This window comes from Lichenostomus cassidix, chromosome Z, assembly GCF_008360975.1.
Source record: "Lichenostomus cassidix isolate B80296 chromosome Z, HeHo_3.0, whole genome shotgun sequence".
In the NCBI taxonomy this organism is placed as follows: Eukaryota; Metazoa; Chordata; class Aves; order Passeriformes; family Meliphagidae; genus Lichenostomus; species Lichenostomus cassidix.
The window spans coordinates 33,362,799-33,378,893 of record NC_139511.1 but is presented as its reverse complement, the minus strand read 5'-3'; the positions used below and the strand labels follow the sequence as shown (position 1 = coordinate 33,378,893).

Genomic DNA, 16,095 nt, shown 5'->3' with positions numbered 1-16,095 from the left:
CAAATTAGACATGAAAGCACATCTTGTTCAACGCACATTACAAAAACAATTATTTTTTTGAGTACATTTTTAAAAATTGTAAATAAATCCGCTCATTAATCTCAGTAGACACCTTTTCAGGGATTTTCTTGCATGAAAAAGTATTAAGTAAAGACTATGCAGTGATAAATTAAGATTTTAACTACTTTTTTCACTTTGCATCTGTGAGTTGGGTTTGGGATGTGGAGTAACACTAGTGCCAAAACCCCTTACTTTACTCCCAAACTCTCACAAAACCAGATTCCAAGGAGCATGATATTCTGCTCTCTCCTGTGTTGATCTCTTCAACAAATGTGACTACGATTAACTGCATCAAAGAGCAATGACTAAGTAAAATATGAAGCAGCTGAGAATGACACATACTGATGTTTACTTTTCTGAATGCAGCTGGTTAAAAGCAGTTCTAGAAAAGCTCTGATATGAACCTTGATGTAGGTTCATATCAGAGGACTAGGACTAATTTCACATAGACTGACAGAATTTCAACAATAATCGGGCACCAATGATTCTGCACCTGTCATAAAAAGGTTCCATAGAAAACATCTCCAAAAGTACTTAACTGTATCATTACATAACCTTAGAATAAATAAAAGACACCTTTTTTTTCATTACAGGTGAGCTACTCAAAAGCATTGAACTGACAAAAGCCATGCAGACAATCATGAAAACTTTATTCAGAAATTTAGTAAAACTACTAAGAATGTGAATTACTTCAGTAATACTGAAAATACAAATGGTTTGCTAGATTAAAGGGTAAAATTATATGTGTTATGCAAAGTCACACATTAATTTCTGCATGAAACTGAGAATTTCTAGGCAATTTATTAAGTTGAACTTACAAATGTTGAGAAGTTATTGCCTGAAGGTAATGGACCTACCTGTGTTATAACTTTTCAATATCCAACTCAGTGAAGTGCAGAAGAACTCACTATCCACTTGAGCTCGACAGGAACATGAGAAAAAGCTGCTTATGTGTAGGGACCACGAGATAATCTTTCAGAAAACCAGTGGAGACCAGGGCTCACTCGCCCATGAGATATTGTGGGGAAAAGCATGGCTTTACCAGGAACTGAAAGAGTTGAGTGCTTGAAGGAGGATTTGCCAGAGCATACCTTTCTTATGGAAAAGTCAGCTTTTATATGAACATTTCTGTTACAAATAACCCTCTTGCGGAAGTAGAGTTCTAACATTGCTATTAATCATAAGCACTGCAGCCATCATAACACATCACTTAATGAACGAGACAGTAAGTGATTAAAAAATCTTTTGCTAAAATATTGTTCATCCAGAAATATTTCAGCATCAGTCCAAAGCACCTTTAAAAATTGTCTTACTGATACTCACTTTGTAATAATATTCAAACTGTTGACTTCAAAGAAGGGACTTAAATTGTTAAGATATGACACTATCTTCTTCTGAGAAAAGGAATGGAGAGACCACTGTGACAGCAAAATTATTTTATGAGATCAAAACTACTAGTTAAGACATAGAGTCTTATGCCACAGTATTTAGAGTTATTAGATGTTTTTGAATAGACATTCACAGATGCTACTTAATCAGTGCTTGGTAGAAAAAGAGGCGGCTCAATAACCAGACTGTATATCAATGTTATGAAACAGAAACCCATCAGCATAGACTTAATATTTTTTTTCCTATTAACATAATTATTTCCTAGTCAGTAAAAATGAAAATGACATGTTAGCATTTCAAAAACACAAGAAAATGACCCTGTAGGCTTTATATGACTATCAAAACAAGTACTAGTACTTTATTTGCAAATTATTGTGCAAGAAATGATCGACTCAGCAAGTTTACCAGTCAACAAAGTGTGAGCTCTACCAGTTATAATCAATTTACATGTAATGATATGTCTAAATATGAATTTAAATGAGTTCTTGTCATTTCATGTTGATGAGCTGCTTTATCATCATAGATATGGACAGTGACCATAGCTAATGTTGCAGAAACAGCAAAGCATGCACAAGTTTCATGAGCCAATGGTAACCCAGCATGAATATATTTGTTTCCATATAAAAACACAGCCTTGAACTGCTAAGCCATGTTTATTTTCCAGTGAAATTAACAAAAATATTTTCTACAAGGTTATTTCCAGACATTTGCTGTATATGCTGTGTCCACTGCAAATACACAGTATGAATCACAACAGTTTTCTTACCTTCTAACCTACTGCACTTCTCTTTCAATGTATGAAAAGAACTCTGAGGCCACCATAAAATAAAGAACCTTTCAATATCATCCCTGTTGTATACAAATATACATTCATAAAACTTGCAAAAGGAATATTCTGGAGATTAAGATAATTCTAGGTTCTGTAAGAGCACATTACCTGCACAACCATCTTTAATACAATCATCAAAAATTTAAAATAAGTGGAGCAGGTAAAATAAAGTTCCTTCACAGCTGACAGTATTGATCAGATGATATGTTATAAAAATGCAAGACAAAGACAAGTTCAACATACAAGAATGTATAATTAAGGGCTGGCCTCAAAAAACATCCTCATTTAATGAATTAAATTAATATAATGGCAACAACTTTATCAAACGGACACCATGAAGTGCTAAAGTCAATTTCATTTTGCTTAGAATAGTCTAAGTTAGATAAACAAAGCTTAACATTTTCTAAATTATAGTCATTTTCATTTCCCCTAGCTTTATTAATAATATAGATATTACAGTAGAATATGCAAATATGATTTTTACTGATATGAGAATCATTTAAATGCATATTTGGTACAATTTCTTATTTTTGGTGTTCAGTAGTTGCTTTTGTTTTGATAAAATGATTTAGCAGATTTATGCTTAACATCACAGATACATTTTGTCTATGTAAAGAATTTACAGAGCTTTTTCAATTGTGAAATGGTATGTTTCATACATGTGAAATTTTAAAAATGCTGCATGAACCTGTGACTTTGCCAATACACAGATCAACCATGAGGAACTGCAATGAGCATGAGCTGACACACATTTCTATCTGCACTTGTACAAGTATGGACACATTCAAAATGTTGTAACATCTTTATGATTTTCTGTTACTTTGGTGATTGTGATACTCCAGGTGTGGATGCAAAGTGCACCTAAATGGTCCTCATAGAAGTACTTTTATCCCCCTGTATTTTAAAGGCATCAGATTCTTTTATTCTCCCTTGTAGCGAGGAGGTCTCTTCTCCTTAAATGCAAGAAGGCCTTCAATTCTATCTTTTGTTGGAATAGTCTGCAATGAGCAGAGTAACAATTCATTATTGACACCAAAAGCAATACCAAAAAAAATATTTTCATATAAATCATAGTTCTTCAATGCATCCAAGATGAAACATACAATAGAACAGAAAAATTAAAACTATCTAGTCAGATATACGAATGTATCAGACACTTCAAGGTCATGACATAAGGTTGATAAAGAACTTGGGTGGAGAAGGAGTACCTTTTCTCCAAACAGATGAGTGTAAGAAATTCCCTAGAGTTTGCTTCTGAGGTTTTTTGGGGGCAGGGAGGTTGGGGGGTTTGTTGGGCTTTTTTTTGATTGGGTTCATTTTGGGTTTCTCAGGGGGAAGAAGATTATTAATCTGATTACATCTTGAATAAGCACATAATGTTGATGCTTCTATTTTTTCTTCTATCACAAAAACTTGTTTCAAAGTCCAAGAACATACAATCTTAAACACATCATTCCCATGTTTTGTCTCCACTTTTTATTGGTTAGCACATATGCCATTAGTGGTACATGTTAGTGAAGTGTCTTCTGTGTTATTTCATGTTAAATCAAAACAAAGCACAAGCAAGGCGGTTCTTGGACTGGCATGGTAGTATATGACTGGCTGGGTATATGGCTGGTAGTGCTTCACTACCTTCACCCTAACAGTACTGGCAGGGAAATGTTATTGTCCTGAGCTACACCTCCTTCCTTAAATTCTTTACAAAAACAGACCAAATGGAAGGTTTTAACAAAATGCCAAAAAGTTTGCAAATGAAATCACAGAGTAATTTCTAGTTGAATTTCTGCACGTTTCATGACAGGCACCAACAAAGCCTGTTTTCTGTGTTTTTTTCATCTCATCATATTCACATACCTGAGCATAACAAGCTTCTTCAATTGCTAAACCTGTTACTAAGTCGACCTGAGGAAAAGAATACAATGGTTTTTAAAAGAATTTTTAAAATTTAATATATTATACTGTCACAGCTAACATAAATATTGTGCTTCTATATGCCACATACTAAAACACTCCTGCAAAGTTCTGCTATGCTACTTTAACATAGCAATGCTATGTTGACATGTGGTGAGAGTCGTTAATATTTCTGTAACAGAATCCTGATTTGGCAATATAACTAGTACACAATACACTCAAAAAATGTCTGCTCTTTACTACAGATCATCTGGTTAGGTAAAAGACATTAGCTACCTGCACATTTATAATAATCTCATTTGCTACAGGGGGAAAGATGCACTGCATAACTATTTAAAAATTTTTCTGAAACAATGTATCTTCAAAGTGTTATATAAGAACAGGATACCATGTCACAAAATAAACACAATTTCAAGTTTAAAACTATTTAAAATAGCAAAAAAAGAGGCCATTGGCTGTTCTGCATCATCATCATCTATTTTTAATACATTTAGTTTCTTTGTGACCAGTTAAACAGTTGAAAAGGCTGAATTTTGCCTTCACTATTTCTCTGTCTGTCTTAAGTACCAGATGCTGCAGAATTCACTAGCTCTCCAGTTGGCCACTGGAAGGACTATGGCTATGCATCACAAGCAGTTTTCAAGGGCAAATAAGCTATAGGATAAGTTATCAAAGGAATCAAGGATAAGTTATCAAAGGAAGCCATGATATCTGTGCCATGGAAGTTTTGTAACAACAGCTTGGATGACCTTTGGCTTGATTGCATTTGATGCAGAACATCTTGTCTTGGGTCTCAAGATGAACTACAGATGATCATTCCAAGTCCATCCAACCCTAACATCCCTAATTCTATAAACATAATTATTTTTGCCCTTTCAATCCATTCTATCTGGTAGCCCGATAACTTAGCTTGTAGCATTCTGAGCCTTGGGTACTGAAATAATACTTGAATTCCACTATTACTTGCCGTGGAAAGCTAACAAACATACTCTTTGTGCAATGGCATCTGAGTTTGGTTCTCAGGCCACCACTTACTGGTGTCACGCTTTGCTGAACTCAATTATATCACTGGTTGCTTCTGGGACTTTTAAGAAAAAAGAACCACTCTCAAATTAATCTTCTTGGATTCAGATGTTGTATGTGGTATGATCCCCTTCCTATTGTACCAGATTGAGCGACAAGGTGTCCTGATGCAGAGCCTAACTTTAAATATGAATAGGCCTGCTGAACTCAGCAAGAGGATCTGTACACACAAAGCAAAACACATGTCCAGACTGGATTTTAATGAGCTTTAGAGCTAGGTCAATAGTGTATAAAATGGAGTGGCAATCAGAATCAAACATGAAATCAGGCTCCAGATACAATTTTAACACTAACCACGATTAAACCATTTAAAATAAATAATACGTCCTTCAGCCTTTAACTTTATTAGACACTGAGCACTGAGAGCTTCACAGACTTGACAGAGTATGCTTTGATAATTTTTTCCACCTGGGATTTGAAACACAATTTGTTCATAGTAGTTTAGGTTTACTTTCTACTATTAATAATTAGCAGAGTACACTACTCCTGAGGTTACCAAGCCTTGTTACAGAAATCAGCATCTCAGGAGTCTGAGACATAAGAAAATTGCATTTTATTATTTAGAAAGTTTTAACCAAATAGACGTTTTTGAAAGACTACATAGTGAGAAATTGAAAAGAGTTCTAGAAAAAAAAATTCACTGCAGTAGAACTGTTGCCAGCCTGACTTCTGTCCTACTCTCATGGAAAGTGCAGATCCTTACCTCCATTCCCTGATTGATAGCCAGTTTTGCAACTCTCATTGCTACTGGTCCCTAAAATGAAAGGAAAAGTTTATTCACATATCATCAAAACCTACTAGAATTCTGGTTGAAGAGTCTGCACATCAATGTTCTTACACTGGGACCATCTAGACTTTGGACTTTCATTCAATTTATATTATATAAATCAGATGTTGTGGGTTTTATCACTGTAATAGACATTTGCTTTCAAACTGACAGTTTGACTATTGAGAAAAAGTAAAAGTATACTATTTTCAAAAGAACCTAATTATTGTATTTGGTTTACGTTTCAAAGGTGTTGAGTATGTCTGCATTTGTCAAGCTTCATCAATTCCCTTCAAAACAAAGCTCAGAATAGCCACCTTAAGATACATCATTATAGGTCTTTGCAAGGTCAACCCTATGTTCCTACTATCACACAACAGAGACACACGAAAATATGTGACCATGAAATAAAATTTATTGTTGCAAGCTTCAAACCTACAGTACACTATTGCAAAGGCTGCACTGGTCAAGTGATGACACTCCTGAGAGTGACTGAGGTCCCCAGTGAGCAGCAGGATTTCCACACTTGCCTCCAGTGTGCTGCAGAACAGCAAGATAACTTTGGGAATTGTCTCAGTCCTGTGCCTATCCATCAGCTTCTGGATGTTCAGGCCTGCTGATTTGGCAAAAGCCAAATGCTTATGAGGCAATTCCAGTAAGAAGTTGTAGCCATAAAACAACTTTCCAGAACCACTGTTAAAATTTCTTACTGTACTTTTCATTTTTGTCTTTCCATCAGGGTGTTCAAGACACAAATAACCACTGTTAAATGCCATATCTAAGCTATAACATTTTATATTTCCAGTGAAAAATTTTAGCTGTTACGCTTGTGATCCAATAAAGTGGTTCACTAATCACTTCTTTTTTCTGCCTCCTATGATTTTTTTACCTGGGACCTTTTGCCTCTCTTCTGAAGTGTTCAACAGCAGCAAAATAACCTATTAAGATAATTGCTATACTAAAAAATAAGACCTACACACCATTGTTTTTCTTGTTTAAAAGTTGAAAGCAGAACATGTAATGAAAACAGACCAATTATGATGAGATGAGAATTGATAGAGGCTTTTTCTTCACTATGAAATAATTACTAAGTAACACGATTCAATACAAGAGAAAAAACTTCTTATTCTTGTCACGTAACTAGCAATGTGTATGGCTTTTTAATATACAACACAACCGTTCTCTTTAATACAGCTGTTTCTTTTTCAGTCTTAGTATTTGGTAAAAACTAAAAACCAAAATCAAAATAATTTAATATACCTGAGGTAAGAATTCTTTTGCCAGAGCTAATGCTCTTCTGTATGCAGCATCCCCTGCTTCATTCTGTTGTACCACATGGCTAATCAATCCTATTGATTTTGCTTCCTCACCATCTACAATGCGTGCAGAGAAGATTAGTTCTTTTGCCAATGACACTCCAATTGTGCGAGGTAATCTCTGTGTCCCCCCTAGAGTTTGTAAAAAGAGAAAATGTAACTATTAGTTTTCCATGTATCTATAGCACAAATGAGGATGCCTTGTTCATTTTAAGTATTTTAATTTTAAATTCCATAAACAATTACATGAACACACAGAAATTCAATTAGTACAAAGTCATTATTAAATACCTTCTTCAGTTTTCAAACTACATCTATATTGAAACCAATTGCCCTGTTTCTTAGAAAGACATGTAAATAACTGAGAAGAGGTTCTATTAATAGAGATTCTGTTCTATTATAGACAAGCTACCTTACTCATATCAGCCAAAAGCTGAACAAAAACATCTTGACAGTAATTAACATATCCAAAAACTCTGCTTCTTTTTAAAATTATGTATTTTTATAATATAAATCACCACTTTCACAAAACTATACTTTAAAAGAATGTATACCTTTACAAGACTGTAGCCTATTCCAAAATTTGCACCTTAGGGACAATATTTATATGTAAACTAAACTAAAACCACTACTAGACAAGGTCTCTAAGAAGCCATGGTTTTGTCTCTTCTTACTTCCATATTATTTTTGCAACCTTAAAGCATGATTACAAAAACTAGTCAAGAACAATGGCAGGTGCAGATCAGCAGAGAAAGGCATCTAACTTTATAACAGTTAGCTGTTCTTAGCACATTAAAAACTTCTTTGACTTATCAGCATTTCCAGAAGGTCAATACGCGGTAACTACATTAGCCAGGCAGGTAAAGATTGCTTAGCTGGACTAACAATTAACTTTTTGAAGAATTAACAAAGAATGAGAATGTGGGAGTAATCATTATCAAAATGAGAGATGTAGATTCAAATCACTGTAGCACATGTTTATAAATTAAAACAGTGGAAAAGGCTTTTATCCAGGAGAAAGAATTTTGAAAATCACAAGGTCTACCATTTTGACACGGACCTGAAACAAGTATTCTATTTATACAAACAGTCTGTAAGCAAAAATTTCTTTCCAAATAGTTATTTCTGCAAGAGAATGCTAATATATTCAAATATAAATATATGTATATATGCAAGAGGAATATTTATAGGAGTTGTTCAAAGCGAGGTGGTATAACACCGTGAACATGTGTGTTGAACTAACAAAATATAATAATTTCCAGTATATAATGGCAGACTAAGCCACCAGTGTCTTATTGAAACCACTCAGTTTCCTTACTGATGTCTCCTGAACATACTTTCAATATACTTCTGATATAGAAACTGACTGGAAACTAATTAAGGGTTTTAGTCATTTAATGATTCAGCTTTCAACTACTGGTTTTTTCTGAACCACAGGCTTCAGTAGTACTATATTCCTTTCCACAAAAACAGATCTGCCTTTGAACACCTTGTATAATACAAAATTGCAGAAGATTTGGAAGATTTCTGCCTTAGGTTTTTCTAGAATATCAGAAGATGATGATCTATAAGAAAAACGAAGATATATTTTCTAGAAAAAAACTAGAGGAATGAAAAATTATTATAAAAATTAAAATTTGTAGAACAAAAATATTGGTAAATATGAACAATGTGATATTCTCTATGATCCTACAATGCTTGAGAGGACTTAGTAAGACTGTTCTAGTGATCAGTGACAACAGGCAACAGCAAGAGGAATTCCTACTCAACAAATTCTGCTAATTCTGCATTTTCATTTTCTAAAGCTAAGCCTGTGGTAGTGCTAAGGGTAAAATTTTGCTAACAGCACAATTAAGAGACATTTTTATGAAAGGGGCAAGGAATGCACACACACTAAAGCAGCCCTCCACCAGAACCCAAAAAACACTACATACCCTTAAGCATAACCCTTCCCTTCAGCCTTGGCTTGCCTCACTGGTGACATTCATGGAGAATGACTAAAGCTGTATCTATCAAATTTTTACCAGACCTACATGCCAGAAAAATGTGAGCCATGTTTTCAAGAAACTCTCTGCTTCTGATATTGAGCTGTACCACCACCATCACCACAAACAAACATTTATTAGCTTTTTTATTTAAATATTGAAGATCTTGTAATTTCTCACCCAAATAAGCTGTCACACTCTAATCAACATCTATTCTTATACCCATTTTAAGCACATATTGCAACATAGCAAATGTCTACCTTATTCTCCTTAAGAATATTTTAGTCACAAATTATTCCTTTCACCATAGCCACGGAATCTAGAAAAGCATCCAGTTTGGCTTTTGATTAAAGAAAACTATTTGTCCAAATCATAAGACCTGAAACCATATGAGGCTGAATTTACTGACTCTGCATCTTCTCCTTCTTTCTTGCATGTATTCCTACTATTTTTTTACTTAATTATCTGCCCCTTCCTTTACTGTTTTATCTCTTCTATTGCTGCTTTACCAGGAAATGCTGAAAACAAAATTTAATTGAGCAACAATATTTCATAACTTCGACCAAACAATGGATATGTTTAAGCATGAAATAGTGTTTATAGATTAAAAAAAAAACTGTTCTTGCCAGTGTCTTACACAATAATGATTAAAGAGCAAAAAAAAAGCAGACTATAGTTGTTTGGCTGCCTCCTACACTGAAAAGCCATTAAGCAGAAGAGCATACTCTTTGATTAATATTCACAGAACAGAAGCCAACAGTTCACTGCATCAATCACATCTATTCAGAAGTAGGGGTAAGATACATGCACACAGAAAAGCTGTAAGACCAAATTAATCAAATGCAAACGGCACACTAAAATACATCCAACACACTAAACTTGCATCCATTTATGAAGAAAAGACAGAATACACCACAGATAGATGTTCTGTTTTGGTAATACACAAAGAACACATAATGCCTGCCAACTACAATCAGAGCTAAAGGAAGTAACACCCAATCTTCAAAGACGTTACTTAACCAAGGCATTTCATCTAAATGTAGTGCAGAATTTGACGGGAGAATAGTTGTTTCATCTTCACAAATTTAATGACATGTTATTTCAAGGACTAGTGATCTGGTATTACTCATTCTGTTGATAAAAGTATTTAACATACAGTTGCAATGTAAATGTGTTCTTACCTGAAATGGTATATAGTCAATGTTGTAATAATTGTAAATAGCATTTTTAGATTACACTAGTTAATGTTTAAAGTTTGTTTACTGTGAAAAGATAAAGCAAACAAAAGACTGCTAGTTTCCAGTACAAAAAAGTATTTTTCCTAATTTAACAAATAGTTGATTTTGTATGAGTATTTATTTACTGTCAGTAATTCATCAATTACAAAATATGTACACAACTGGTTTGAATTAAGGGAATTACGTGATAAATGCCCAAGAGTATATCCAACAAGATGAAGCAACTAGCTTACTGGAAATAAATTCATCATTCTGGCAGAGAATATCTACAGTCAGTAGTTTCTCATAGCTGACAGCACGGTCAAAATATACTGGAAAAAATCATGTTCTCACAAAAAACCCCCAAACTTTAATTCAGTAATAATCCTCTTTATTAAGTCAAGTAAAAACCAGTAATCCAATCCTGTCCTATCCTATCCTATCCTATCCTATCCTATCCTATCCTATCCTATCCTATCCTATCCTATCCTATCCTATCCTATCCTAACCTGTCCTGTCCTGTCCTGTCCTGTCCTGTCCTGTCCTGTCCTATCCTATCCTATCCTATCCAAGAATTGTTTGATTCACAGTGGATTAATTTAACTGACAGGTTTAGCTTTCTTCTTTTAAAGAGTACTGTGCACTTGTTATATTTTATTGATAATCAGTGGTGAAAGCAAAGCCTGCCACCCACACCCCTTCTAATTAGTCAAGTAAAATGTACCCTTCTGATTTTTTTGCAGAAAACTTTAAGTAGATTTTTCACTCTTCCATTGAAACTCATAAAAATATAGAATGCAGAAAGCTGCTATTCATAATAATGAATCTTCAACAATATAAGTCCATACATAGACTAATATGGAAAAAATTATTATTCTAGTATAACACTTTTCAGTCATATTATGTCATATTTTAAAAGTCTCTGCAACAAACATTAGCTTCTGCTTTTAAAGTACCTGCCATCTGTTGCTAAGTTAAACAATTTTCAGAATATAAAACATGCTAAATGTCTAAACATTCCACCTAGATAATATTTAACAACAAGTTTCCAACAGATTATTTCCAAAATTAGGCCCTGATCCTGAGACATTGTACATGTTTTAGTTAATTTAAATCCAGGTATAAATCTTATGGACTCAGGCATCTCCAGTTTTGTCTCAGAAGAGAACATGAAGAGCCCTTCCCCAGCCCCAACCAGATAGCTGACTAACAACCAAAACCAGCTGAGATGGGAAAAGACACCAATAAAGATGCAAAAAGATGACAGGGTGAAAATGTCACCCCGAAGAAAAAAAGGAGAAGAAAAAGGAAAAAAAACCATTATCTCTGCAAGAGGAATAAAGCACTGAGATGAGAAAGAGCAGGCAGTACGTAAGGCCACTCTTCTATCTGGCCATGTAAGTCATTGTTTGGAAAAAGACTGGAGATCTGAGAAAAGCCTGAGACAGTGGCCTCAGGCTGACTCAGAGGTTGGCCTGGGGTCTGTGATGACTGAGAAAAGAGGCTTTTTGAGCAAAATTCTACAGTTGGTTGCCCAAAGGGCTCATAGAAGTCTGGCTTGTCAGTCAAGCCAAAGAAAGCCCCACAGGCACAGCAGACACAGTCTCCCTAGCTGAGGTCCAAGAGGCAGGACGACTTGCTATCTATGCCAGCCTAGCTGTGGCAAAGCCAATCTCCAAAACAGCCCACTTCATTTGCAAATCAGTCCTTAACTTTCACAATCCGTCCTATTCATCTGCATCTGTGGATTGGTTTATTTAAAAACCTATCTGAAAAATGCCTTTACCAAACCGCCATGCGTGGGTGGCTTGAAGGTGACAGCTTGAATCAGAAGAATGCAGTACTTGGCTTGAAGATGTACGAATGCTTAAGATGCATGAGAGGAAGTGTAAAAACACTTTAAGAATTCACTAGCAGTTAAATAATTACAGCTTTTGTACTGAAAGATTAAATGGTCATGTAATTTAGAAAAACTAATTTATTTTCAAAATAAGTAATTGTCTTGTAGATTGAGAACATAGAAGATGGTTTCCTAGCAGATGGCTGTGTACGTGAAATGGATGGAACCAAAGAAATGCATCTGGAACCCTAAGTTTATGAAATGGACTCCAAAAGAAATCCTGCAGCTGGAGCAAGGAGCTCACTCCACATTTCACTCAAAAACATGGCACAAACAACTCCATTGTCAGACAGAACACCATTTGAGAAGCACAACTCTGCATTACCCCCCATGGACTCCTAGGACTGGTGGTATTGCTAAAGCACACACTGAGAATATGTCTTATGTAGTTTTAAACTGAAATTACTTGAGGAAAAAAAGCCAGAAGTACTAAAGACTGTTAATCTACTTACTAACTTTTACTTAAGTGTACACAAGTGCAACAAGCATGAGCACACAGAGATATTCAGTAAGAACACGTGCCTTCCTATTACTCCATATAGGAACTTGGTATTTCATTTGAGGATGCAATAAGTCACCATAAATGAAATTCAAAAGTAGATACACATTAAAACGTAAGTCTTCTTGCTGCAGATAGAAATTAATGGCCCCTAAGAAGGCATTTTCCAGTTTCAAAATTACACCCACACATTTATGAAGTCATTACTCAGCTGTAACAACAGGTAGGAGGTTTAGACCAGTGCTGAGGTGTATGATCATACTTCACAAATCATGTGGGATTTATGTGTAATATTAAGCAAGAACTTTTATTTAACTTGTATTTTAAAAAAATAATTTTACTAGTCCACATTCTTACACTTTTCAATTAGCTATGACAGATAAAATTCACTTAATGTGGAAATCAACACAAGAAAAAAATGGGCATGAGAAAAACTTTTGTCCCTATCTGGGGTAAGTGAAAGAGAAAAGTTAATTACTATGGTAGTATTGGTAGCATCCTATTTTTACTTTTTTTTTAATGAGATCACAATATTAAATTGGGACAATTACTATAGTTTTCACTGGAATGAATTGAAATGAAGAAACAACAAGCAAGGCAAAAAACAGACTAGTAAGTCTTCACCACTTAAAATAAAGTGTCCTGAATGTTTTCCTCACTTCAGTGCTCTCCTTATGGAAATCTACCATTTCACTCTTCCACACAGCAAAGAAATCTGCTAAGCCCCCCAAGCCAGTTCCTATTCCTAACCCTATTCTTTCTCCCATCCCGACTATCAAATTAATCTGCTTTCAGCCCTTTCAGAGTAATGGGTTTTAAAGAATTTATGTCTGAAATTATTCATCCCTGAAATTCTCTGACTTGAGCAGCACTAAAGAAAGGAGAATTGGTGGCTGAAACAATGGGAGCTCACGGAAAACGGCAGAGCTAACAAGACAGTAGGAGGACACAATCCCACCTGGTTCAACTACCAAGTAGCTAGAAGGCAGAGCACTCTCTCTACTGGTAAATATATGCAAAATGATCTTGTACATATGAACACATTTTTCATCTTAAGTAAAATGTCCTCCCAGCTGAGGAAGCATACACAGCTAACTGCATCTAGCTCAGTATTTAGGCTATAACATAATGTCTACAACAAATTGAGGGGGCTCTGAAAACACAAATTCTACAAAAGAATCGGCCAAAACCTTCAAAGCTGGCATGCATTAATAGAACAATATGCAATGCAAAAAGGAAACTCTTCCGTAAATTGGAACCTGAGACACTCCAGTATAAACATTTCAGTTTAAAGCCAGTTCCTGCAACAGTGGACCTACCCCAATAAGCACAAACTGGTATTTTAACACTTTATTGCCTGGGACTAGTCAGACTTTTTCCTTAACTACAGCATATTCCATCACCTTCTAGACATTTTTTAATTCTTGGGAAAAAACCAAGAAATCAACAAGTGAGATGAAATCAACAAAGAAAGAGACAAAAAAGGTTGTTATTCGCAGTCTTCAGCTGTCAGACTGTTACAACACTAAGGAAGTACATTAAGAAAACACCTTTTATGTTCCTCTTGCCTGCTGCTGTGACATAGTAATACAGAAATCACAGTTTTTAGCAGGCATTGCAACATGGCTGTGTGCAACAGCATGTCTTTCCCCACAGATGGAGAAACTACTGCTAATTATATTCTTCTGTCACCCAATCAGGCACATATGAGTTGGATTTCATGGACCTTTACAGTTTTAAGGATCAAAGAAATTAGACACTAATTTTGTTTTCCTTACATCCTACATCCAAATTTCAGGAAGAGACACATTAGGGGCTATACAGGCATGAGGTAATGAATAAACAAACCTGTATCAACAGCAAGAATAGCTGCCATGCATGTGTGGAGCCATGCACTGCACTTATTAAAAATTTGCACATATATTTTAGTTAATGCAAGTCATTAACAATAGTTTGTGCAACAAATGCTAAGGTTCAACAAGATAGGGAGCCCCACTCACTTCTCACTAACTGGCCTCATCCTGCTTTTCAGGCAGGACTATTCTGCAGCGAACAGAGCTCGCTCCTGAACACTTTGTGCTTCTAGTTGTGGCTACAGCCGGCCCTTGCTCCTAGTTTCTGGATCTCTTACAGCACTCCTACATGCAGGTCCTTTGACCCTTCTCCGGCAGCAATCCATCTGCCTGACTGGAGCCTGGAGACATCAAAAACTCTACTACTACCTAAGTCCTTCAGAGAACACATGGCATTTGAGCAAGAAACTAAAAAAAAAAAAATTCTTTAATAAAGGACACCTTACTCTTGAAATTTGAAGAGAATCACGGAATCTTGAAGAAAAAATGCTGAATGACAAGCCTTGTAAGAGTCCATTTGCCTGCAAGGCCAGAAATTTGATGAGCAAGCATGAACCCACATCACCTTCTTGGCCTCACTCTCTTTTCTCCTTCTTTCTCAGATAAAACAGTATTTTTTAACAAACTTACTACTTCTCTTTCATTTTAAGCATGGGATGTGTTTCACCCTAATTACTGTCAGCCTTCTTCCCTATCCAAACTCAGTTGTAACATTTATCCTTATTGGAAGTAGACCACTGAAACAGCTCAGAAATTGAAAGCATTTATCACACCTCCATTTTTAATCCTAGTCGAACAGGGTTGTATCTTACCATGCACATGTAATTGAAGGTCACACAAAAAAAAGACCTTCAATTACCTGTGGAGATATCTGGTGGAACACCAAAAGCAAGATAAGCTTGCAATGTGTTAGCATGGCCCTTATGCCTTTTCTATGCTACAAAACATAAATATGATTTGAGACAGTCTACTTTGCTATCTCAGTCTCTCTCATCTGTTACCTTGTTCATACACATGTATTTCCTCAGGTTTTTTTTAAGATTCTAAAACAATATCTCAGGTGAAACAAAAAACTATACTTTAATCCGAATCAAAACATTTTGGTTTTACAACTTGGTTTTGGTTGATAATTAAGTTCAGCCATTGAACTGAACCCTCAGGATTTAAATAGTCCTACCTACAACTGAAAAAGACTTATTAAAGCAAATTTATCCCTCCCTTCTGGCCTGGTGCTTGTACTCAAGCCACGTACTATTTCATACCAGTGAGAACCTGTGTGAAAGAAAG

The 16,095-nt window shown here is 35.4% G+C and overlaps 1 protein-coding gene across 2 annotated transcripts in view; it reads right to left on the bottom strand.

Annotated features, from left to right (window-relative positions):
• Positions 1-2,083: 2,083 nt before the first annotated feature.
• The window catches only part of AUH (AU RNA binding methylglutaconyl-CoA hydratase), a 103,573-nt gene continuing 89,561 nt past the window's right edge, over positions 2,084-16,095 (bottom strand). For both annotated transcript variants that reach the window (XM_085043573.1, XM_085043572.1), the window contains 4 exons: positions 7,299-7,486; positions 5,976-6,026; positions 4,133-4,180; positions 2,084-3,276 (listed from right to left, as the gene is read on the bottom strand). In XM_085043573.1, the coding sequence (XP_084899699.1) occupies positions 3,199-3,276; positions 4,133-4,180; positions 5,976-6,026; positions 7,299-7,486 (365 nt within the window). In that variant the 3' untranslated portion in view covers positions 2,084-3,198. The remainder of the gene's footprint in view (positions 3,277-4,132; positions 4,181-5,975; positions 6,027-7,298; positions 7,487-16,095) is intronic.